This window comes from Crinia signifera, chromosome 3, assembly GCF_055691185.1.
Source record: "Crinia signifera chromosome 3, ASM5569118v1, whole genome shotgun sequence".
Taxonomy (NCBI): domain Eukaryota; kingdom Metazoa; phylum Chordata; class Amphibia; order Anura; family Myobatrachidae; genus Crinia; species Crinia signifera.
In genome coordinates, this window is record NC_139219.1 from 231,876,788 (window position 1) to 231,902,648 (window position 25,861).

The 25,861-nt window shown below is 46.0% G+C and overlaps 1 protein-coding gene across 22 annotated transcripts in view; it reads left to right on the forward strand.

Annotated features, from left to right (window-relative positions):
* The window catches only part of DLG1 (discs large MAGUK scaffold protein 1), a 291,905-nt gene that overhangs the window by 52,039 nt on the left and 214,005 nt on the right, over positions 1 to 25,861 (forward strand). Inside the window, exon 1 of one of the 22 annotated variants that reach the window (XM_083177605.1) lies at positions 13,575 to 13,831. The exons of 19 other annotated variants lie outside the window; for them this stretch is intronic. In XM_083177605.1, coding sequence (XP_083033731.1) covers positions 13,643 to 13,831 — 189 coding nt within the window. In that variant the 5' untranslated portion in view covers positions 13,575 to 13,642. Of the gene's footprint in view, positions 1 to 13,574; positions 13,832 to 25,861 lie in introns of those variants that run through there. 2 more of the 22 variants (XM_083177607.1, XM_083177616.1) reach the window with 2 other exon arrangements.

The following is a 25,861-nucleotide window of genomic DNA, read 5'->3' on the forward strand; positions in this document are numbered from 1 at the left end:
GGCAACAAATACCCCATTATGCAGATCTAATTATGGGGGAATGAGCATAAAAGCAGTGATTTAAAGAACTACATTTAATTCTAATGAATCATTGAGGCCTTTTTGGAAACAATGAATCACATTTGAAGATCCAGTAGATCTCCTGGCAGCAGAGGGTTTTGAATCTATTTCCCCCCCGGGAGGTGGTTTTTATATGTTCCAGACCCAGGAGTCTAAGTCCCATTGGGTTACTGTCATGGCACTCAGCAAAATGTCTGGAGACACTGTGTTGGATATTCTTATTTAGGATATTTTTACGGTGCTCCAGAAATCTGGTTTTTAGGGCCCTTGTGGTACGGCCCACGTACCTCAAGCCGCAGCTGCAGGTCAGGAGGTAAATAACGTAGGTCGTACTACAATTGATAAAGCCTCTGATCTCAACTGGTTTTGAGTCCAGCATGATGTTTAAAGTCCTATTCTGTATAAACCCACAGGTTATACATGAATTTTTTCCGCATTTAAAGCAGCCTATTATCTTTTGAGGGAGCCACATAGTGTGTACATCACTTGACCCGATTTTTTTGTTGGTGTCTTTTATTTTTAATTCACTTGGCGCCAAAAGGGATTTGAGGGATTTATTTTTCTTGTAAATGAAAGTTGGTTTAGGGGGGAGCAGGTCTCTTAATGTGGTGTCCTGTTTAAGGATATTATAATTTTTTTGGATTATATTTCTAATATCTCTATATTGGGAATTAAAAGTGGAGATGAAAGCAATTTTATTTGTGTCATTCTTTTGGGTTTCTACTCTGTTAACATGTTTTTTACCCTTTAAAAGGGTGTCTCTGTTACATTTTCTGGCTTCTTCCCTGGCCCCTTCCACTAGAGGTTCAGGATACCCTCGTAGTGTGAAGGCTCTGCTGAGGTCTTTAGACTGTTCCTCATAGGCGGTTAGGTCAGAGCAATTTCTTCTCAAACGAAGCATTTGACCCTTGGGGATATTTTTTATCCAATTTGGATGATGTGAACTATGGAAGTGGAGGTACGAGTTGGTGTTGGTCTCTTTTTGAAAATTCGAGGTCTGAATTTCGTTGTCTTTAATAACCAAACTTATATCCAGAAAATCAATTTTAGTCTTATGAAAAGTGTGAGTGAATCGTAAATTAAATTTATTAGTGTTGAGGTGTGCAACAAAAGATAGTGCTGAATCGTGATCCCCATCCCAAATTATAAATAAATCATCAATATACCGGCCATAGAGGACCAGACCCGCGCCCCAACCGCCCCCCCACACGAGGGAGTCTTCAACCTCCCCCATGTAGAGATTGGCGTAGCTGGGGGCGAATCTGGTCCCCATGGCCGTCCCCATGATCTGCAGATAGTGTTTATCCAGAAAAATAAAATAATTGTGACCCAAAATATAAGAAATGGAATCCAACAAAAATTGTGTATGTTCCTCACTGAGGTCTCCATCAGATTCTAAACGTTTTTTGATTGCCTCCACTCCTAGATTGTGTGGAATATTGGAGTAGAGGCTCTGTACGTCGAGAGTCATAAATGAGTATGTCTCCTTCCATTTAATACCTCTGATTAAATTGAGGAAATGGGTTGTGTCTTTGATGTGAGACCTCAGTGAGGACACCCGTGCTTGGAGGTGAGTGTCTACATAATGGGATAAATTAGACGTTAAAGAACCCACTCCCGAAATAATAGGACGACCGGGTGGTGCAGTGGTGGATTTATGAATTTTGGGAAGGTGATAATAGACAGGAATAACTGGGTGCTCAGTGAATAAGAAACGAAATTCATCCTTCGAAATAACATTGTTTGCAAGAGCTTCATCTAGTAATACCCTAAGATCTTTGATAAATCTAGGGGTCGGATCCGAGATTAATTGTCGGTATACTGTTCCATCGTTCAATTGTCTCATGGCCTCACTCACATAGTCCACCTGATCCTGGATAATTATCCCCCCCCCCTTTGTCCGCCTGTTTGATAGTGAATGAGGTGTCTTTCATGAGATCCTCAAGTAGGGCCTTCTCTTTTCTGGTAATATTATTTTTAATGGTGGATTTGTTACTTCCCTTGGGATTTGTGCATAAAGTTTTGAACTCATTTAAAGTTGTTTTATAGAAACTTTCAATATAAGTTCCTTTATATTTTATAGGAAAAAAATCAGACTTAGTTTTAATTGAAGATTTATCCATGTCAAAGATTTTCTTAGTTTTATCCGGAGATGGATTTTCCTCGAGCAGGTCTATCAATGACATAAGGGCCAGATCATCTGTGCTATCCAACAATATGGGGGCTGATGTATCATCCATTTGGTTAAGTTTTTTAGTCGCAAAATATTTTTGCCTGCAAAGGGTTCTGATAAACCTATTTAACTCCACGAATAGAGTAAAAAGGTTAGCAGGAGTGGATGGCGAAAATTTTAGGCCTTTATTTAGTAACCTTGTTTCGTCTTGGCTTAATGTTCTAGAGGAAAGATTAAATATAATTTTATCCTGGTTGGAGGTAAGTTGTTCATTCTTTTTTCTTTTTAATTGTATTTTCTTACCCCCCTTCTCCCTCTGCACTTGAGAACCTTCGTCTCTAATGCAATCCGTGGGTGGGGGGCGGAGGGAACTCTTTCGGCGCCGTTGGGTTTGGGGAGAGGGACTGCTCGTAGCGTGGGGGAGAGTGGGCAGAGGGTGGTGGAGTAGCGCTAGCAGGCGGCTAGCGCTACACTACTCCGCCGCCCTCTTCCAGCACCCAATGTGCCATCTCAAGATGGCACGCAACATCGGTTTGCAAGAGGGCACTTGTTGCACCACAAGATGAGATCGGATTCAATGTTGCATTGAATCTGATCGCATAAGTGTATGGGCAGCATATGTCCAACTAGTTGATTTCAGCTTGCACCGTTCCTGGGGCAGTGATGCTTTGCGCCCTAGGCATGATGCAAACATCACTACGGTATCGGCATTCTCCGACATAATAGCGTGCTGATTCCAGGAGCTCCCTCAGACACTAATCACAGCTCTGAGAATTGAAGCAAGCTCTTGGTTTGCAGTTTATTTATACTTGTCATCCTAAATGTGTTTTTTTTTTTTTTTTTGGTCACCAGTAATTTGGCTTCAGTGTTTATTGCTTTTACTTGTGTATTCGCTAGCAGAGTTTCATAGAACCTGGCACAGTGGGGCAGATGTATTAAACCTGACGAAGAGATAAACTAGAGATAAAGTGGAAGGAGATAACGTACCAACCAATAAGCTGTGTTTGAAATATGACAGTTGGGAGCTGATTGGCTGGTGCGTTATCCTTCCACTTTATCTCTTTGCCAGGCTTAATACATCTGCCCCAAAGTTTGCTGTGCCCTCATAACTTTTAGCAGCTGTTTAAAACTGTATATGGTTGTTGGGTCAACAGCACTAAGGTTAACATGCATTGGGTCGACCACTGAAGGTTGACATGAGCCAAGGTCGACATGGGCTTAGGTCGACATATCATTAGGTCGACACAAGCATTCAGTCAACAGTGAAAATGTTGACATTGGGTTTTTCACCTTTTTTTTTTTTAACCTGATGTCGACATGGACACCGCATCGGTGTGCCGCATCCCCTCGCATGGCTCTCACACTCGGCACACTATTTTATTCTCCCACCACGCCCTAGTGCAGGGATGGGGGACCTTTATGGGGCCAAGGGCAGTTTTCAATGTGGGAAAATGCTTCAGGGGCCATATTTAATTTTTTTTTAAATCAACATACAAATTGCCCTGCGGCAGCCATCCCACGCTCCGGCGGCTGCCGCTGAATAGCACTCCCTGTGTCCGGCTGCTGCAGATCGTGTACAGGGGAAATCTCGAGAGAGAGTTCTGTAGCTCTTGTAAGATTTCCCCTGCACTTGTCTCCCCGCAAAGCCGCCTGGTGGGTGGGACCGGCTACGGGGGCCGTATATGGCCCATGGGCCGGAGGTTCCCCACCGCTGCCCTAGTGGATCATAGACTATGAAATACAGCCTGTCCGCTAAAAAAAACCCAATGTCAACCTAATACTTGTGTTGACCTAATGACCTATTGACTTAAACCCATGTTGACCTTCAGTAGTCGACCCAATGCATGTCGACCTTAGTGCTTTCTACCTAACGACCATATATGGTTTTGAACAGCTGCTAAAACTTATGAGGGCACATCTGCCCCACATATTAAGTTACTCACTGCATACAGGGAGGATCTTCTGTCTATTTTGTCTCTTTTCTTTATGTCTGTGTGTGATTTTATAGTAGGGTATTTTTCTATGTATGTTCCAACCAACGTTTACATGTATTAAAAGGACTGGTGTATTTGTGTAATGGGTGCAGTGTGCGTGGTGCACAAGGACCCCTGAGTCCCAGGGGCTTTCTCACAGCACTTGCTGCACAACACTAATAATTCTCACACCTTTTGTACAAGCACATGTCCCCTGTACTTTAGCACTACCAACATTAGTAGTAGTGGTAGTAGTGTTATTTGTTTCCTAACTCCAGTCTTCAATGACATCTAGCAGTGCATTTTTTGGGGGGTTATTTTTTTGTTTCATCAATTAGTGATAATGTAGACCCTACTGGACTGGCTGTACTCGCCTTGTTTCTGACAAGGTGCCTCACTTCGCTTGGTATAGGTTATAATTTCCAATTGTAGTCCACATGGATAGCAAACTAAGCAAAAGTTGAAAAAAAATGTTGAAAACCCCTGAAATCCTTGTGTTAACCTAATGATGGTCCAGACTGTGTTGATCTGTAGTCCGGAACTCATTCATTCCTGGCTGATACATTTTAAGACTCACATGTGGATTTGTTCAATTGTGATTATTGTGGAAGGGTACAACATTTTGGCAGTTGCTATCCCGACAATGAGTATGTTAAGGTATATTTACCCCTAGCATCCCGTCTTTTTTGCACCATAACCTTAACCCTCCCACTAGTGCTTAATCCTAATGTCCCGTACGCACTATATGATGATACAGCACCGCTGATATCATTAACGCTATAGTAGGCTAACCCTGAACGATATTCGCAATGATATCGTTATTGTGCATATTATTAATATAAATAGTATAGTATGTACCCACCTTTAGACTAGTGAGGCATAAACATGGGGTGATTTTTGCCTATTTGGGAAATGTAAGCACAACTCGCTCTCTGTGTACACCCTGTAGTGATGTTGATGTGCGGTCCTGCGTGTCTCTACAACCAGCTCAGATCATATGAACATGCTGAATAAATCTAAATAGATCGCATAGCAGGGGGGATTTTCTTCTTATTTAGCTTAGTGCAAACTGCTTTGCACACATCGCAATTTGTGCATGGGTGATCTAGATCAGCCTCGTTCCTCAAATACTCAAGTACCCCCAACAGTTCACATTTTCTAGGTCACCCAGCAGCTGCACAGGTGCACTCATTACTCACTGACACATTTTAAAAGATCCACATGTGGAGCTAATTATTTTATTTGTTGTTCTGCATGGAGACATGCACTGTTGGGGGGGGGGGGTTACTTAAGGACCAAGGTTGAGAGCCACTGATCTAGACACCGGGAAGTTCAAAGGGAATCACTTGGCACACATCTCAATATGTGGGTGCCCCTTAACCCATTGTAGGATCCTAACAGCATCCTGTGAGGATATGTGCGTCATGTATGGTAAGGGATCCCTGAGGCTGGATGTTGGGGAAATGTTGATCTACACCACTGATGGCTAACCTTTACACTCCAGCTGTTGAACTACACATACCAGCATGCCCTGCATTAGTTTTAGCTTGGCCAAATAGTAAAACTGATGTTGGGATGTGTAGTTCAACAACAGCTGGAATGTCAAGGTTAGCCATCACTGATCTACACTAAGGGGCACTTCAACTTAACTTTATTATGCAGTTAGTTTTATTTCATGTTTCTAAAAAAACTTATTTTCTTCAGAGAATAAACACTTTTATACAGAGGCAGCTTTTACCTATGGACTGCAGGGCTGCACCCCCCCCCCCCGGTAAAATTGGACACTTTATGAAGCCTGATGCAGTCTGTGAGTCTGCACTGGCTTCACTGGGACTGGCATTGGTCCCACCAGTAACCCAAGACAGTCCCATTGGGAGGCGTTCTCTCCCTCTGGGATGCTTCTATAGGCTACTGTGGCGTCAGCCCACAAAAAACGGGTTTTGCACATGTCCAGTACTGAGGATAATACTGCACATACGCCGGAACCAGGACCGTGAATATGCTACTATGGACTGCTGCCGAAGCAGCCCATAGAGCAGGGCTGGGCAACACCGGCCCTCCAGATGTTGATGAACTACACATCCCAGCATGCCTTGCATTAGTTTCAGCATGGCCACATAGCAAAACTAATGCAAAGCATCCTGGGATGTGTAGTTCACTAACATCTGGAGGGCCAGTGTTGCCCAGCCCTGCCATAGAGGATGGGGGCCAGCGCATGCACAGTACCAAAGAAGCTACTGTGCATGCGTTGGTCATGCGACCGCAGCGAGGGTCAGGACCGGCAGGCAACAGCAGCAGTGGGGACCAGCGGGCATCAGCAGAGGGGGCGCTCGGCATTGCAGCAGCCTTCTCCACAGAGGTAAGAGCCACCACTGTTTTTATAGTTTATTTTTGTATTGTTCCTGTAAAAAATGTAATCTTGAACTGGTTAGAATGGGTCCAAGGCTCAAGCACTGTCTCTCTGGCATCTGGACACCACTAGATGCATCACAGATCCCCAGTCTTGACCGCACTACCCAGCATGCAGCCCATGATTATGACCTGGTGCCCGGTTAATGGGCCGCCAGGTTTTTAAAAGCTGGTCATTATAGATAGCCCAGCAGTGTCAGAGACGCACCTGTACAATAAAGGCACTATTATAGTGGGCGGAGCTAGCCATGCACATCCTCCCACAGTCTCCCAGTGGTCCTGGCGCTTCCCAAGTCGCAGCAGCTATTTTAGCTTGCATGCTGCGGCCCTGTGAGCATTTTAAGGAGACTGCTAGTGACGGCACTGATCCTTTTATAAAGCGCAGAAGCTACTTTAGCTGCATCATGGTCATGAGTTACAGTGGTGTATAGCTTGTTAGGAGAGTATTGCACATTTACTTGATTACTGTGCCTGTGGTTTTAGACTTTGGGTGGTGGTATTCCCCCTCTGCCCCTCTCTCCTTGGGTCCCTACCCCCCCGCCCCCCCTCCTCTCTCTGTCCATATGGTCAGTGTTGGTGTAACTATGACTGGAAGAGGCAATAAAAAGACTATTGGTCGAACAAACTGTTCCTAAAAGTTTATACCACATCAGTACACTGTGTGAGATGTGTGATCCTGATAAGAGGGTATTATCACTGAGCCAGGAAAGCCCAGCCTGGGCTTCACATCTCATGTCTGCAGAGTTTGAAGCCTGTGTATTATGTGGGCGCCCGATATTGTTAATTGCATGCCTTAAATTTAGGCATGCGATTTCCCGCAATAAAATCGCGCCCATCGCATGCAACCAAATCGCATGCGATGCGATTGACGCGATTTTCCATAGGAATCAATGTTAAATGGTCCCTGAGACCATTAGGGTCAATGTGAAATGCCCCCCTCCCCATTGTTTGTATGCCCCCTCATTGTTAACGCCACCCCACCAGCAACGCCATCCCGAAGCGTGGCGAGCGCAGCGGTACGTGTCCTCCGACCTTTTCATACCCCCACTATCCACGTCGGCGTGGAGTTGATTTTATATAGTGTGGCGAGCCCAAAGCATGGTGAGGGGACGCGTAATACCAGTGAAGCAATGCGGAGCTCGCTGCGCTCGCCACACTATATACAATCAACTCCACGCTGACGTGGATAATGGGGGTATGAAAAGGTCGGAGGACGCATACCGCCACCCCTTGCCGGCTGCCAGCGCTCGCCACGCTTCGGGTTGGCGTTGATGGTGGGGTGGCGTTAACAATGGGGGGGGGGGGGCATTTCACATTGACCCTAATGGTCTCCGGGACCATTTAACATTGATTCCTATGGAAAAATTGCGTCCATCGCATCGCATGCGATTTGGTTGCGTGCGATGCGTTTGACGCAATTTTTCCGACCCAATGAAAATATTGGGCGCCCAGATAATACACAAGTACCGTTCCACCCTCTGACCCTGAACCAGCCTGGGCCTAGGTGCTGTTGAGATATGTTGCAGGTCTCTGTAGGAACTACACTACCCCCCCCCCCCCCCAGGTTAGCCCCACCATTAACCAAGAAAAGTCTGTTACCTTCAGTCTGATGCATCAGAGGATGAGGAACCACTATTAGAAGAGATTGAGTTTCCACAGGATTCTCAGGTTGGCCTGACAAGATTTTTCTTGATGTGCGTTCGTTTTTTGGCTATATATTCTTTTAGTTCCAATTGTAGAAAGAACATTATGTGAGACTGCACCTTCTGTGGATACTTCTGCATCTTGTCTGTCCAAGCAGTTCCAGGAGCTCTCGTTAAAAGAGGTTTTGGACAGAAAGTTGGAAGACACGTTGAAATCTATTTACACTGTCGCAGAGGTTATGGTGGTTTGTTGGGTCAACAAGGCCGTTAGGTCTTGGGCTTCTTGGGCTTCTTAGGTTGCTGAAGGTCTTCAAGCTGGTAGAGCGGTTGAGCAGCTTATTGCTCTTGCAGTAGCAGCAGCTTACCTGTGTTAAGCTGCTAGGGACATTTGCTCTCTGGCTTCTAAGTCCTCTGCACTGGCAATTTCAACTCGCAGGGCTCTTTGCCATTTCCAGTGGCAGGTGGATGCAGAATCTTAAGTGGTGGAAGCACTACCGTTTTCCAGGGAGTTGCTTTTTGGGTTGCCTCCGAGATGTTCTTTTTCTGGTCCATCCTTTTGGTCCTTGCACGTACAGCAGTGCCCTTACACAAGTGGAACCTATATTGTTGCTGGATCCATAGTTGTAGGTTTCCATGAAGCCATTGCTGATGCCCGGTAGCCATTTTGTTAACCCCCTTGGCACTCGACTCTGGCCTGCTTGTACTGTATGTCCTCCCTACTGTAGTGTAAATCTGTGTTGAACCAGTGTAGTATAATGAGACGCATGGACAGCAGTGCTCTTACACCAGTGGAACCTACAGTATGGATCTGTGGTTGTCTTTTCTGCTTTCGTGCCGCCGTTTGCCGAGAGTGGGACACACGAGTATCTCGCACACATGCGTGCCCCATTCTTGGTGAAAGTACTGTATACTTCCTCACTTATCCCCATAGCCCGTTATAAATAGCGTAATGAGACGCATGTCTATGCAATAGTATTTTTGGAAAAAAGTGTCTAACATATTGAAGAGTACAGTAATGTACAGTAAAGTAGTTCTTGTGCTACAATGCATTTCAGTGGACACTGCATGCACACACGTTCTGGATTATTTTGCTATAGCTTTGCATAAGATATCTGACGTGTGCACAGTGGTGATTTTAAAAAGTGACATCTGATGGATGATTGCTGGTAATGCTCTCATTTGGTAATGCCATACGCCAAATGCCAAGCTGTGCTACTTATTGCGCTGCTGTGGGACTAGGCGTGCTGTGGCGCGTTTGCAGGTCAAACGCCATAAGCCGGCTAGATGGCTCCGTCTCTGTTTGGGTATAGAAGCGCCCAACCATAACCCAGAACAGGGATAGCCAACTCCAGTCCTCGAGAGCTACCTACAGTTAACGTTTTGGAGGTCTCCTAACAGAATCAGAAGTGAAGTAGTTAGCTCCACCTGTGGATCATTTATAATGTGTTAGTCCGTAATGAGTGCACCTGTATCCCAGCTAGGTTATCTAGAAAACGTGAATTGTTGGTAGCTCTCGAGGACTGGAGCTGGCTACCCCTGACCTAAAAGATATTAAATCTATATTGACTAAGTGCTATTGTCATAATGGATATTACTAAAGGCCCCCAAACACTACTGCTATTTGGTCCGATTTAAAAAAAAAAAAGAATGGCTCGGCTGCTGATTGGCTCAAGGTGGTCATACAAGCTGCGATGGCTGCGGGAGCGCACATCGCATGCTGCTATCGCACAGTACAAAAAGTATGTGCTTTACTTTTTGTACTGCTTTCGGATTGTATGCAAAACACATGCCATGTGATGCGTTCTAGCGTGTATGGGCACCTTAAGAACAGTGGCTAAGGCAGCTGATTGGCTGAGTGCTCTCTCAGTTAATTAGCGGCCGTCCAGGTTTTTGACAGGGTTTTTGTTCTTGGTCCTCACCACTGCGGCAGCTCCATGGGAGTTTTTACATGTGATATTTTAGCTCTCCCGGGAAGCTGCTGGGGGAGGTCAAGGGAAATTAGGTCCGACCTAATGTATGGGGGCCTTAATTCTCAAACTTTGCATCACATTTACAGATGTTTTGGGTCTTTCTTATCAACTGATAGTTTGGTCTACAGTTTGTTGGTCGACATGGGTTTAGGTCGACAGTCAAAAGGTCGACATGAGGTTTTGCACAGTTATTTTACCCGAATGTCGACACAGTCAAGATGGACACAGTTTGAAGTGCACCACATCGCTCGCTTCCCTCGCAATGCTTCGGGCACTATTTTGTTCTCCCACCACACCCTAGTGGATGGTAGGGCATGAAATACCGCCTGTCGGCTCAAACTGTGAAAAACCCCTTGTCGACTTTTTGACTGTGGACCTAGGCACTGTCAAACGAATGACCGGTCTACCTAAAGTCATGTCCACCTTGACCCATGTCGACCTCTCCCCATGCCGACCTAATGGTGTCGACCCAATGCTTGTCAACCAACATACTGTAGACCAAATGACCGTATCCCGTTAAGGATATAGTGCCAAATGTATTAACCCTTAACAACTGATAAAGTGCAGAATGATAACGAGAGATAAAGTACCAGCCAATAAACTCCTAACTACAGTTAAGGCCCATACACACTTGACGATTTTCACCTGAACAACAGCAGTTTTGAGCGATTTTCTGCTGAAAATCGCCTAGTGTGTAAGCCTCCCAGATTGCAGACTAGCGATGATGCGCGCTCCCGTCAAAGTCTCTCATCTGCTGGTTTTACCAGCATGCCAGAGATGATGGCTGTTTTTTTCAGCCATCATCATCACCCCCGCCTCTCCTCCTATTATACTCACTTGTCCACGCTGCCCCGCTGAATCGCTATGTCCGGCTGGCTGCTGGTGCGGCGGCTGGCTGCTGAAGAGCCCTGCTCCCCCTGCCGTTAGCTGCGTTGGTCTGGTCCGCCCCGCTGGTCACCTGTGTTTGTCCTCCTGGGTCCGGCCACATGCCCCGCCTCCCTCCGTCCTGCTCCACACGGAGCAGCACTGGCCACTAATGTTTTCTTTTGTAAGCCAGTAATATATAGATTGTTGGCACATGCCAGCAATCTATATATTACTGGAACCACTGGGTACCAATGACAATCATAAGCCAGTAATATATAGATTTAGTGTTCCTTCTAGGAACCAAACGTCGCAGGGCGTTGGAGGGGGCGGCCCGGGCACGCCAACGTCAGTGAAGGGGGCGTGCCTGGGCCGCGCGCGTCAGTGAAGGGGGCGTGCCTGGGCCGCGCGCGTCAGTGGAGGGGGCGTGCCTGGGCCGCACGCGTCAGTGAAGGGGGCGTGCCTGGGCCGCGTGCGTCAGTGAAGGGGGCGTGCCTGGGCCGCGCGCGTCAGTGAAGGGGGCGTGCCCAGGCCGTAACTACGTCCCCGAGCTGCCGGGAAAGCTCTGTGTACCGCAATCTATGGTGGCGCTTGGCTTCACCGGTGGACAGGCAGCAGGCTGTTTTAGCGGGGCAGGGCGCATTCTGCCCTTTAAAAATCGGGGAGGTCACAGCGCCCCACTAATACAGCCTAGCGGGAACACTATAGATTGCTGGCACATGCCAGCAATCTCTCTCTCTCTCTCTATCTCTATCTCTATCTCTATCTCTATCTCTATATATCTATATCTATATATCTATATCTATATATATATATCTATATCTATATATATCTATATATATCTATATATATATATTCTGGAACCACTGGGCACCAATGACAATCATAAGCCAGTAATATATAGATTGCTGGCACATGCCAGCAATCTATATATTACAGGCACCACTTGGCACCAATGACTTAGTTATTAGCCAGTAATATATACATACTGTAGCTGGCACCGGCCAGCAATGTATATATTACTGTCCACCATGGGTTAAATTGAGCCAAAACGGGGTAGGACTGCTTTCCATCAGTTCATTTTGGAGGCGGAATGTCCATTCACCTTGCTCTGCTGTCTGTCCCTGCCTGCATCATTAAAGGAGACAGCCGGCAGAGTGGTGGTAAACCCGGCTGTCTCAGAGCAGGTCCAACCATCCACTGAGCGGCTATTTCGAATGACACGCCTGCTTGCAACTCGCGAGCCACCGTTGCCTGATTGGCTGCGAGTCGCGGACAGTTGGACCTGCTCTGAGACAGTCGGATGACCCCACCGCTCTGCCCGGCGGTCTCCTTTTCTGATGCAGGCAGGGACAGACATCAAGTCAAGGTGAGCGTAAGGAGGCAGAACCGCACAGTGCAGTGCACATAGCATGTTACCACTGGCACTGTGCATGTTACCCCTGGCACCGTGCAGGAAAACCCTAGCAATGAGCATGTAGGTAAGCGGTGCTATATTTAATGGGCATTACGGTGTGTGTGGCATAATGTGTAATGGGCATTACGGAGGGCATTACGGTGTGTGGCATAATGTGTAATGGGCATTACAGAGTGCATAGTCCCCTGTCCCACAAAGCCATGCCTTCCATTTTTCGCAGGCCAGCAATGTATATGTTAATGCTGCCACTGACCCCCCCCCCCCCCCCCCATATGTATATTTTGTTATGGCGTAACGTATACATTGCTTGCACAATGAATAGATTTCTCCCTACATGCACAGCTGTAAATGAAATTTTGCAGTGCACACGTTTGGGATTTTGCCCAGTCAGGGCGTCGCGGGTGTAGTTTACCTGATCGAGGGCTCCGACTATACGCAGCCCAGCAATCAGCTCTGAATCATGCACCAAGAACTGGAATGCACTTAATAAAAAGGTCCCTGCTCCCACCCTTGTAATTCAAATCCAGCCCATTATGTAAATCAGCTTTTATATGAAAGATTTTCAGCAGTCTTTCACCTCGTGAAAATCTCTTGCTCTTTGGGAAAATGTCTCAGTGTGTATGCACTACTTTGGGGAAAGATATATTGATCAGAGATTTTGGGAAAGTCTTTGAAATTAAAATCTTCTAGTGTGTATGGGCCTTTAGTAGTTATCTCTCATTGGAGCAGATGTATTAAGTCTGAAGAGGTAAAGTGGAGAAAAAGTAGGAGATAACGCACCAGCCAATTTGAATTCTTCAACAGATATGTGATTGCTGCTTTATATCACTATATCGCTTATTCCAATGTTTGTCTCCTAGTCTGAATGACTTGCTGCATGATTGTTGCCCCTCCTATCAAAGCTTTCAGTGCTCCAGCTGCTGGGGTTGCCTCTCTGCTTTTTTTTTTTTTTCTCTGAAAAGAGCAGAGGGGAAAAAAAACCCAGAGGAAGTCTAGTGCTGCAGCAAGTGGAGCACTAACCAGTCAACCTGTTCTCTATTTTGTGTTTGTGTGTGTGTGTTTTGTTTTTGTTTGTTTTGTGTGTGACATCTTCTACAAGTTTTCTCTACCAATATTCTTCCTTGATTTGTCAAATGTCTAAAGCAATAGGCAAACCTTTGCAAAGACATTTTCCTGGAGTACTTTTTGCAGATAGATTAAAATGTCCTGGCTCAGAAAAAATATCTACAAGCATCAAAAACTTGGATTGTTTTTCCCCAATGATTTGCCATTGCAAACTGGCATGCAACAACAGTACCATTTCTTTAATGTTTGGTTGTAAGGTACGTATGTTGTTTAAGTTTTATTTTCTTTGCACGTAGCATGTTTCAACCCATGTTTATGGTACTATTCAATTCCCTTAAGTGTTTGACATTTTTATTGGATCACCCCCCCCCCCTTATAAGACGTGGCTACATGTATTGATTTTACGGTCCTGCATTGATTGTGACTTAGATAATAAGTGGCTGTTTGTAGGTGGAACTGTTACGATCTTACTTATTTGTTTTTGTCGTCTTTCCTACTCTGAACCATTTCTGCTTTCTAAAATGTGTAGCCTGTTCTCTAAATATAAGGGCATTACATTTTTCTTATTTTTAGTAAAATAAATGATTAGGTTTATTATGGGAAGGCAATATAATTAAGTTTGGCTTTTTTTTTATTTGGCAGTACAATGTGTTTGGACCATTTACATGGTGGTTTTTATTTCTTTACAGTTATAAAATGAAGTTACTAATGGCGTATTTTAAAACTGCTTTTTATGTGGTCCCTCTGACTAAACCAGTGATAGGATTGTATAGCATAGAGATTGAGACAGTTAAACCCCTTTATCTGGATTGAAAGCAGTGCCCAGGTTACTGTAAATGCAAACCTTCAGTTTTTGTGTTTAATTCAATTTCATTCATTTCCTGACCTACTTAAAAAGGAAATAAAGACCTTTAATTTAATGGAAATTTGCAAGGTGACCTGTAAAATGTGATAATACTTTTTTACTGAATTTAGATCTGGTAAGAGGATAACATTTATATGTATATTAAGAAACTGCATTCATTTGATAGTGCTAACCTTAAGCTGGGTACACACTAGGTGATTTTTGCGACTATCTAGATATTTTTGCAACAATATAGCTAGCGGTAACCGGCATATTATTTGTGTACCTACTATACCGTTAACTATGTGCACTCACGTGGGTCGGTAATGACCCCCACAGTCATCTGAACATGCAGTCAAATCTGCCTATATCTGGTAATGCCGGGTCGCACCCAGGATTAGGACACGGGTCCATCCTACGAGCAACCTGGCATTTGCTGTCTTAAAGCTCTGTGTCTGACACGACTTACTGCTGAGTTGGTGACGTGACATAAGGGCAGGGCTGCGGCCTTTCATCAGGGGGTCTGGGGAGGAGGCAGCTCTTGTTAATGTCCAGAGCCGCTTCAACCCTGACCCAGGTGGCCCTTTCACACCGCACCTCGACCCCAATTGATCATGTAACAACTCATGTTGAGAGTGCCGTCTGAAAGTTGTATTACTTAACCTGCTTTTGCGCCATGATACCGCCCAACATGTAACCTTTATCTTTACTATACGGTGCATCTGGAAAGTATGCACAGTGCTTCACTTTTTCCACATTTTGTTATGTTACAGCCTTGTTCCAAAATGGAATAAATTAATTTCCCCCCTCAAAATTCTACACACAATACTCCATAATGACAACGTCCTTGAGTGGCCAAGCCAGAGCCCATACTTGAATCCAACTGAATATTTCATGGAGAGATGTGAAAAGATCTGTGCACCGACACTTCCCATCCAACCCGATGGAGCTTGAGAGGTGTTGCAAAAAGGAATAGGCAAAACTGCCCAAAGATAGGTGTGCCAAGCTTGTGGCATCATATTCAAAAAGACTAGAGGCTGTAATTCCTGCCAAAGGTGCATCAACTAAAAGAATTGAGCAAAGGCTGTAAATACTTAAATGTACATGTGATTGATTTTTTTTAATTATTTTATTAAATTTGCAAAATTCTCTTAAAAACTTTTTTCATGTTATTACGTTTTTTGTGGGTAGAACTTTGAGGGAATAAATTAATGTATTCCATTTTGGAATAAGGCTGTAACATCATAATTTGGAAAAAGTGAAGGGCTGTGAATACTTTCCATATGCACCATATATTAAAGATAACTATTCCATTTGATAAAAATTTCAACATTGTGTTTTTTTTTATTTGTTTATTAAGGCAATAGTAGTTTTCATGATGACTGTTAATAATGGGCACCCAGCAGGTTAATTCAATTGCGGTACTCTTTACTTAGTTGGGCGCCCGTCGCGGTCATCGCGGGTACATTTATGTCTGGCCGCGACGCGACCGACGCGATGCCCGCGATTTCCCATTGAAACCCATGTTAAACATGGAAATCGTGTCGGTCGCGTCGCGGCCGGCCATAAATGTACCCGCGATGCCCGCGACGCGATGCTCCCGATTTACCATAGGAATCAATGTTAAAAGGCCCGATGGACCCGATTTTACTGTTAAATGGCTCAATGGACCCGATTTGGCCATAGGAATCAATGTTAAATGGGCCACAGAGCCCATTAACCCTTAAATGTCCCCCCAAATTTTTAACGCCACCCCACGATCCACGCCAACCCGAAGCGTGGCGAGCCCGCGAGGGGCGGCGGTACGCGTCCTCCGACCTTTTCATTCCCTACTATCCACTAGGGCGTGGAGTGAGAATATAATAGTGTGGCGAGCGCAGCGAGCCACCGAGCCCGATGCGTGGCGAGCGCACCGAGCCCCGTGAGGGGACGCGGATACCTTCACAGTTATACGCGTCCCCTCGCGGGCTTCACAGGTGTCCGTGGCGACGCCGACACCTGTGAAGCCCGCGAGGGGACGCGTCTACCTGTGAAGGTATCCGCGTCCCCTCGCGGGGCTCGCTGCGCTCGCCACGCTTCGGGCTCGGTGGCTCGCTGCGCTCGCCACACTATTCTATTCTCACTCCACGCCCTAGTGGATAGTAGGGCATGAAAAGGTCGGAGGACGCGTACCGCCGCCCCTCGCGGGCTCGCTGCGCTCGCCACGCTTCGGGTTGGCGTGGATCGTGGGGTGGCGTTAAAAATTGGGGGGGACATTTAAGGGTTAATTGTGCCTATTTGGGCTCTGTGGCCCATTTAACATTGATTCCTATGGCCAAATCGGGTCCATTGAGGCATTTAACAGTAAAATCGCGGTCAATCAGCCTTTTTAACATTGTTCCCTATGGGAAAATCGCGGGCATCGCGGCCATCCCGATTTACCCGCGATGACCGCGATTTTTACCCCCGACGCCTGCGATTTCAATCGCTGGCGCCCATCTAAGTAAAGAGTACCTCAATTGCTTCTTTATTGCCACAAAAACATACATGCAGCCTCTTGAAGTGGCAAGCTGTAAAGTGCAAAAACTCTGTTTGGGGGCCCTAACTAGGTCTATAGATAGGGTTTGCTGCTAAACCCATGGTTTAGTGACTTGATTATACTTTCCTCATATAATTTTTATTTTTCTCTTTCATTCATCCTGTTGACACAGCTCAACCTTGGGATGTAGAAGCTAAAGCTTTGATAGGCAGGCTCCTCCCTTCTGCATCCCAGCATTCCTCAGTTTGTTTTAGGTGCCCACCGCAGTGGGTGCTATGCTGAAGGGCTGCAGCGGCAGCCATTGAAAGAGTAGCTAGGGTTTTTTTTTTATTAATATTTCACTTTAATTAGTGCAGGCACAGTGTGAGGTTTCCAGAGGAAGTTTCCTCACACTGACAGCACAGCAGGGGCTGACAAAAGCGCGTCCTGTCAGATCCCTGTGTACTGAGAGACACTGTCTGGTGTCCCTGTACAGCGCTAAAAACCTCACTAGAGGGGTTTTCCTGGACCCTGGGGGACCCCAGAGCCAGATCCCTGCATAGGGGGGGATCTTGGGTGATGGGCACACCGTGATGGTGCCCGCTATTTTGGATGGGTTTACAGGCTGAACTCTGCGGAGGTTGCAGCCTGTTACAGGAGCTCAGCAGGGCTGGGCCATTCCATGTGATCCTCAGTGAAGGGGAGTCTCAAGGAAGGGAATAAACTAACAGTGGGGACCCTAAAAAGGGGACCCTGCTTTTCTGCAAGTAATGCAGGATACTGCACAAGGGGTGCAAAAATATAATGCCCTTATGGATCAGTTTACTAAGGAGTCGGAGGGCTCTCACAGGTTTTCATTATCATCCCCACCTTTCCCAAATGTGGAATCAGAGTAAAGGGCCCTACATACGCAGAGATGTGTGCCAGAGATACATAACGGGAGATTCAGCACAAGAGATTTCACTCTTGTGGCTCATTTCAGACAATGAGCCACATACAGAGAGATTTGTGTCAGAGATTCAAATTGGGAGATTCAGCACGGGAGATTTCAAATCTGTCACAGAAAGTGAAGAAACGTTGGTGTTATAGTGGGAACGGACATAAAAAAAATACTTACCAAGTCCGGGGTCCAGCGTCTCGTCCTGTCATAGACAATAATTTTGTAAAATAAAAAAATGGCATGGGGTCCCCCCCCCCCGGCATGACCAGCCCCGGGCTTTTTGAGTGGTCCTGGTTCCCAAAATCCAGAGGACAAAGTGCGTGGGGTCCCCCGGATCTTGGGGACCAGCACCAGGCTCTTGAGCTGGCCCTGGTTTCCAAAATACGGGGGACAAAATGAATAGGGGTCCCCCATATTTTGGAGACCAGCTTGATGGTGTCCCGTGGCCAAAGCATTACCCACCCTAACTAGTCAGCCCAGGCCGGGAGTTTTTGTGGAGGTGGGGACCCCCCAAATAAGGGGGTCCCCCCTCTCCAGGGCACCCCAGGCCTGGGCTGCAGCCCGGGGCTATCCCCTGCACCCCTGGGCGGTGGGTGCAGGGTTGATAGCTTAACAATAATATTGTCTTTTACAGTAGGACTACAGGTCCCAGCAAGCCTGCCCCACATGCTGGCACTTGGGAGAACCACAGGTACCAGCATGTGGGGCATTAAAGGCCAGTTGGTACCTATAGCCCCCCTGTAAAGGAAATATTAAAATAAAACACAAACACAGATGTTTTAGTATTTTATTAACTACATCTGGTCTTCACCCAGGGGGGCTCCTGCCCCCCCCCCCAGGGCTTCTGCGGTGTCTTCACCTGGGGGCAGCGGCCCCCTAAGCTCTTTTGCATGGCCGCTGCCTCCCAGGGCTTCTGCCTCTTCATCTGTGTTCTTCACCTGGGGGCGGCGGCCTTTTAAGCTCTTTTGCATTGGCCGCGCCTCCCAGGACTTCGGGAGCTCTTCTCTCCTCCTCCGCCGTCGGACTGACTGCCCCTACCCTGTCTCAAGCTGGCTAATATAGCCAGCTCGAGGGGGCGGGGCAATGACGCGGCGAGCCGTGATTGGCTGGCCGCCGCCATTTTGAAATTTGAATGTTTTTATTTTTTTTTTACATTTCCTCCCGATGCTGCCGCCCCGCTGCCGACGAGAGGTGAGGTGGGGGTGCTACTGCTGGTGTGGGTGGGGGGTCAGGGGTGGCGGCGGCGGTGGGTTCTGTGGCGTGGTCTGCAGTCGCTCGCCCTGCTCATCTGCCCGCAGCCACACATGCGGGAGATGAGCAGGAGCTTTCTGAGCGACTGTTCTGAATTGAACAGCCCGTCCGTTCTGAATCTATGACAGATTCAGAACGGTGGGTGCGCGCATGTAAATCGCTGTGTGGGCTATATACACAGCGATTTACATGCATTTTCAGGCATTTTCTGAGCGATTTGTTAGAATCGCTCAGAAAATGCCTGCATATCGTGCTGTATGTGGGGCCCATAAGAAGGGGAATGCTTAGAAGATATAGCATGGGATCAGAGAGAAGAGGATTTCTCTGTCCCTGGTGTGGATGATTTGATCATTGCAGTTAGACCAACTTTGAATTTATCTGAAGGGGATAAAGCCCCACAGCAGGGGGTGTTTAAGAGACAGCGCAGGGACGCAGTCACTTTCCCTTCAGATGAAGGCATGCAGGAATTGCTGGGAGGAGTGTGGAAAATGCCAGCTAAAAAGCCTCTTATGCACAGAAAGTTTCTTACTTTATAACCATTCCCAGAAGAACGTGTAAAATTGTGGGAGACTGTTCCACTGGTGGATGCCCCAGTGGCTAGATTGTCAAAAGCTACCGCTTTGCCTGTACAAGGTGGTGCTGCATTTAAGGACCCGGTAGATAAGAAGTTAGAGGGTTGCTTAAAGGCTGTGTTTTACACTTCAACCAATTATTGCTTCAGCCTGGGTCTCCAAGGCCATGATTGCATGGGCAAACACCTTATGCTCACTGCTTCAACCTGATTCTGAAGCATTGGCTTTGGCAGATAAATTAAAGGTGGCATCTGAATACACTGAAACGTGGGATGAGGGAGTCTAACTGGCTTCCAAAGTGTCTGCCACTTCAGTGATGGCCAGGAGGGCCTTGTGTCTTAAGGCATGGGAGGCAGATAACGATTCCAAGAAGTCTCTGGAGGCAGTGGCCTTTAATGGGGAGTTGCTTTTTGGTTCTGAATTGGAATCACTCATTAAACAGGCAACAGGGGGAAAGAGTACTTTTCTTCCTACGCTGGCAAGTAAACAGGGATCTCCCGATTTGTGGCCTTTCGCCAGTCCTTTTGTCCCTCCTTTAGAGTGGGTGCATCTTCCATAGGTCACTCAGGAAGAGGAAGATATGGTGCTGGCAAAGTTAAAGCTCCCAAATCCCATTTTGGTGCCTTTGCAAAAAAGCAGACTGCAATGACTGGATGAAGGCTCCCCGGTCTGGACTCAGAGTTAGGGGGTCGCCTTTTGCAGTACCGGGACATTTGGGCCTTGTTAGGCCAGGATCCCTGGGTTCTCAATGTGGTTTCCCAGGGATACAGGATCAACCTGAAAGGGGATTCTCCAAGGAGATTTATCCCTACACCCTTACCCAGGGAGGCACGCTTAAGAAAAGCCCTTTCTGGGGCGGCGAGTTCCCTCCTGGAAAGGGCGTGGTGGTACCAGTAGTGCTGAATGAAAGGAAGAAGGGGTTTTACTCCATTCTCTTATTACCCAAACCGGATCAGTCATTCAGACCAATCCTAAACCTAAAGTCTCTAAACCTGCACTTGTGGGTGGATCACTTCAAGATGGAGTCTTTGAGATCAGTACTCCTGAGTTTGGAGCCGGGAGAATTCCTTGCGTCCATGGATATTTGACGCCTATTTGCACATTCCTATATGCAAAGAGCATCAATCTTTGCTGCGTTTTGTCATAGGCAATCTGCATCTGCAGTTTCGGGCACTACCCTTTGGGCTGGCTACAGCTCCGAGGGTGTTTACCAAGATATTGGCAGTAATGTCAGCTGCTCTCAGGCTTCAGGGATTTGTGATCATCCCATATCTGGATGACCTGTTATTCAAAGCGGAGTCAGCGGAGAAGTTGCAGGTGAATCAACAGCAATTCATTTTCTGCAGAGACTATTTTACAGTCGCGCAGTCCATTGGTATGGCATTGCTTGAAATTTCTAGGCAAGATGGTGGTGACTTTTTTTTGAAACCCTTCAGTTACCCAGATTCCATTCCAGGCCGTTCCAATGGAACATCCTGGTGTGTTGGTCAGGGAGTCCCAAGACCATGAAAACAAAGTGTTCTCTTGACTGCAGAAATGAGGACTCCCTTACTGTGGTGGACGGATGTGGAATCCCTCCAATTGGGGCATTTCCTTCATTCATGGGAGTGGCTCGTGGTTACCACCGACGCCATTCTCAGGGGCTGGGGAGCTGTAGCTCTGGAGTTGAGGTTACAGGGCCTGTGGTCCAGGGAAGAATCAACGTTGCCGATCAATGTGCTGGAACTAAGGGCAGTTTGGAAAGCGCTGGTGCAGGCGGAAAGAATGTTGAGTGGTTCCCCCATTCTAATCCAATCAGACAATGCCACAGCTGTGGCCTACCTGAACCATCAGGGGGGTACTCGCAACAAAATGGCGATGAAAGAAGTCTCCAGGATTCTTCAGTGGACGGAGGAAAATGTTCCGGCCTGGTCTGCTGTGTTCATTCCAGGAGTTCGGAATGTGGAAGCGGACTTCCTCAGCAGAGAGGACCTCTGGGAAGGTGAATGGGCTCTGCACCCGGAGGTGTTCCAGGAAATAGTGAATCGTTGGGGAACGCCGGTTCTGGACTTGATGGCATCCAGAGACAATTGTCAGGTGTCCAGGTTCTGTGCCAGAACCAGGGATCCATTAGCGTAGGTGGTGCCCTGGGATTTTGAGATGGCATATGTCTTCCCACCAATTCCCATGATTGAGGACATAGCATGCGTCATACTAATAGCTCCGGACTGGCCAAAGAGATCTTTGTATTCTAACATTCTGAGCTTGTCGACACAATCGTGGCGTCTACCACTCCGACCAGATCTACTCAGGCAAGGTCCATCTTTTAATCAGGACCTTCCTCGGCTCAGTTTGATGGCCTGGCTCTTGAAACCTCCATTCTAAAGAAGAAAGGGTTTTCGGATGACGTTATCCGTACCATGATTAGTGCTAGAAAACCAGTTTCTGCTGCAAATTATTACAGGGTTTGGAAAACTTACATTAGATGGTGTGAGAGACAGAAGGTCCACATGTCTAGATTCAAGAGTTCCAGATTATTTGCAGGATGGATTTGCTTCATGGCTCTTCAGTCTCTTAAAGTAAAATTATCAGCTCTTGTCTATTTTCTTTCAGAAAAAGGTGGTGTTACTGATAGAAGTGGAGACTTTTCTTCAGGGGGTTACACGGCTGAAGCCTCCTTTATAGGCAACCGGTGGCCCCTTGGGATTTATCTTTGGTTTTATCTGTTCTACAGAAACCGCTGTTTGAACCATTAAGGTCGGCGTACCTCATGTTTCTTACTCGGAAACTGACTTTTTTTTGTTGGCTATCACTTCTGCTAGAAGGGTCTCAGAGTTAGGAGCCTTATCTAGTATGTCTCCATTTTTGGTTTTCCATGAGGATAGGGAATGTTTTTTCCTTCTGAGGAGGTCAGAAATATGGACAGATTAAAGAATTTGGATGTGGTTCACGCGCTGCGAATCTGTGTACAGAGTGAAAGAATTTCGTAAGACTGATCTTTTACTGGTTTTGTATGATGTACATAAGAGGCTGACCAGCTTCTAATCAGACCATTGCTAGTTAGTTGAGAGAGGTGATTGCGGTACTTATGTAGTATCTGGGCTGCCGATTTCTAAATCGGGTCGGATCGGGAGATCGCATCGCATCGCATGCGACCATGCGATTCGATGCGATGCGATGCGATGACCCGATTTTTCCATAGGAATCAATGTTAAAATGGACTGAGTCCATTTTAACATGGAATTCAATGGGAAAAATGGGTCCTTTTCATACCCCTACTATCCAAGTGGGCATGGAGTTGGATATAAACCTGTGGCGAGCGTAGCGAGCCACCGAGCCCGAAGCGTGGCGAGCGAAGCGAGCCCCGCGAGGGGACGAATACCGTCCCCTCGCGGGGCTCGCTTCGCTCGCCACGCTTCGGGCTCGGTGGCTCGCTACGCTCGCCACAGGTTTATATCCAACTCCATGCCCACTTGGATAGTAGGGGTATGAAAAGGACCCATTTTTCCATAGGAATCATTTTAACATTGATTCCTATGGAAAAATCGGGTCATCGCATCCGATATCGGATGCGATGCGATGCGATGCGATGCGATATCGCATCGCATCGCATCTGATTGTATGCCTTAACTTAAGGCATACAATCAAAAAATCGGCAGCCCAGATACTACATAAGTACCGTGATTGCTTATGCCTACACTAAGGTGGGCAGACCTGTGCCGTCTAGAATCAATGCTCATATCACCAGGTTGGTTGCTACCTCTTGGGCTGTGCGCCACGGGGCTTCTGCAGATCAAGTATGCATGGCTGCCACTTGGTCCTCTGTTCACACATTCACAAAATTCAACAGGTTCCATGAGTTCAGAGGACGCATCATTGGGGGCGAGCAGTGATGAGAGTTGCAGACCTGAGCCTACCCTCCCAAAGGACCGGCTCTTGAAAGTCCCAAGGTTGAGCTGTGTCACCGGGGTGAATGAAAGAGAAAAGGGGATTTTTGTAAGAACTTACCATTCAAATCCCTTTCTCTGATGTCATCCTGGTGAGACAGCGATCCCTCCCTTTACGCTCAGTAAGTAGTGCCGTTTCATGTGTTGTCATGTTAAAATGGTTACCATATATACTCGAGTATACGCCTACTTTTTCAGAACATTTTTTTATGCTGAAAAAGCCCCCCTCGGCTTATACTCGAGTGAGGGTCCCACTTGAGTCAATACGTTTTCCCAGTTTTTTGTTGTAAAATTAGGTGCCTCGGCTTATATTCGGGTTGAGTTATACTAGAGTATATACGGTAATTTAATTGATTGTGCATGTTAATATGTTTAGGCATTGTACTGAATTAATGTATCCTAGTGTGCTCTAGAAGTTGTATGAATGCTAAGATGCAGAAGGGATGAGCCTGCCTCTCAAAGCTTTAGCATAGGTGCCTGGCTCCTTCGGACCCTTCTACATCCCAAGGTTGAGCTGTGTCACCAGGATTAAATCAGAGAAAGGGATCCGAACGGTAAGTTCTTACAAAAATCCCCCCCCTTTTTTTTGTATACATCTTCTGTGATGTAAACTCCTTTGTAGCAGACTATTACCCCTTTCAAATTGCACTTTTAAAACGGTATATTGCCGTTTTTTCCCATATTAAAACGTTTAAGGCTGCAATGTGAAAGTGCCAAAGTTGATTTACCGGTTAAAGATAACCGGTATTTCAACACGGTTAAAAAGCAGAGTCCTACACGTTTTAAAGCCGTTTTTAAGGCAGTGTGAATGGCTCTATTTCAATGGCTTGAAACGTGTCCCTTGGGGGTTAAACTTATTGAATTTTGAATGGTATTAAATGATTTTTAAAACGGTTTTCACCTGCAATGTGAAAGGTCTCCAGGCTCAGACCCGTTTTAAAGTCCCATTTAAGAATACCGTGTCATTACCCATTTCTGCAATGTGAAAGCAGTGTATATAGGAGCAGGCATGCTCCTATATACTGCTCAAGAACTGTAGTTCTTCTTCTATAAATAAACAAATACATCACATAATGCTGTATTGGTTAACATGCAGGTTATCCGGTTTATATGGGGCTTGTAGGTGCAAAACAATTGAATAATCCTTTATGGATTATTGGATGGATTTTTAAACTTCCTTAGTCAAGTCCTGAATGGAGCAGCAATGTTAGGATGTGTCATGAAAGTAATAATAGTTCCTGTTTAAAGGCATGAATAACTGCCTATTGAAAGGATCTACTGTCTCTGTGCATTATCTGTGACTAAGATTTGTTTGACACTTACTTGGGGCTATTATTATAACATTGTGTGTGTTTTTTGATTTTTTTTTTTTTTTTTTTTATTTTTATAATTTTTGTAAAAATATATGGTGCCTTTTAAAACACAATTTCTAACACAAGTCTCATATGGAGTCTCAATATTCGTATTTCTCTAGTTTTCATAATATTTCTGCAGTATATCCGGGTTGTTCAAGGTCACAGATAAAATGTAATTTGATTTATGCTGGTGGCTATGCCAGAGTCATAACCGATATGGGTCATTCTTTATTCCCTGGTGAGACAGCCAATGACGTTGTGTAGTGCTCATCAAGGGCCTAATTTCTTGTTGAGGTCCCCTTGCTTTTGGCTGTACTAATCTGAATAGAATGAGGACTAATATATAGACTAAATACAATCATTCCCTTTGTACTCAGCTATATTCTATCCATAGGCTACATTGCCCAAGTTCATTTGATCATTTTTAGATTTTACTTCTCCTAATAGTTTAATGACTGGTTTCACAAGAAACTGATAACAGATTGATTTGATGCCTCTTGAAGTCAGAAGATACTGTACTTAATTTTTATTAATACTTCATATTTTTTTTACTATGTATTAAAGGGTATATTCAATTCCGGTCGGAACTGCCGTCTTGTCAGAAAGATGCTAGTCCCCGACTTAAAAAGGTTGGAAGGGGTTCGAACCTATTCAGTAAAGTCTGTTTTTTTTCTGACTGGTCAGAAAAAAAATATGGGGGGGGGGGATCTTAGAATGCCACCCAAAATACATGAGGTGCTATCATGCTGGGACTAGTTCTGCAAAGAAAAATGCATGGTGCAGATGCACACTCCATATTATTTATCAATAATATTAATTGACCAAGAAATATTTGCCCACCAACCAGCTTCACGGTGGCCTCATTTCTGGTGGTTCCCTAGTACTAAGTTTGAATCTGGGGC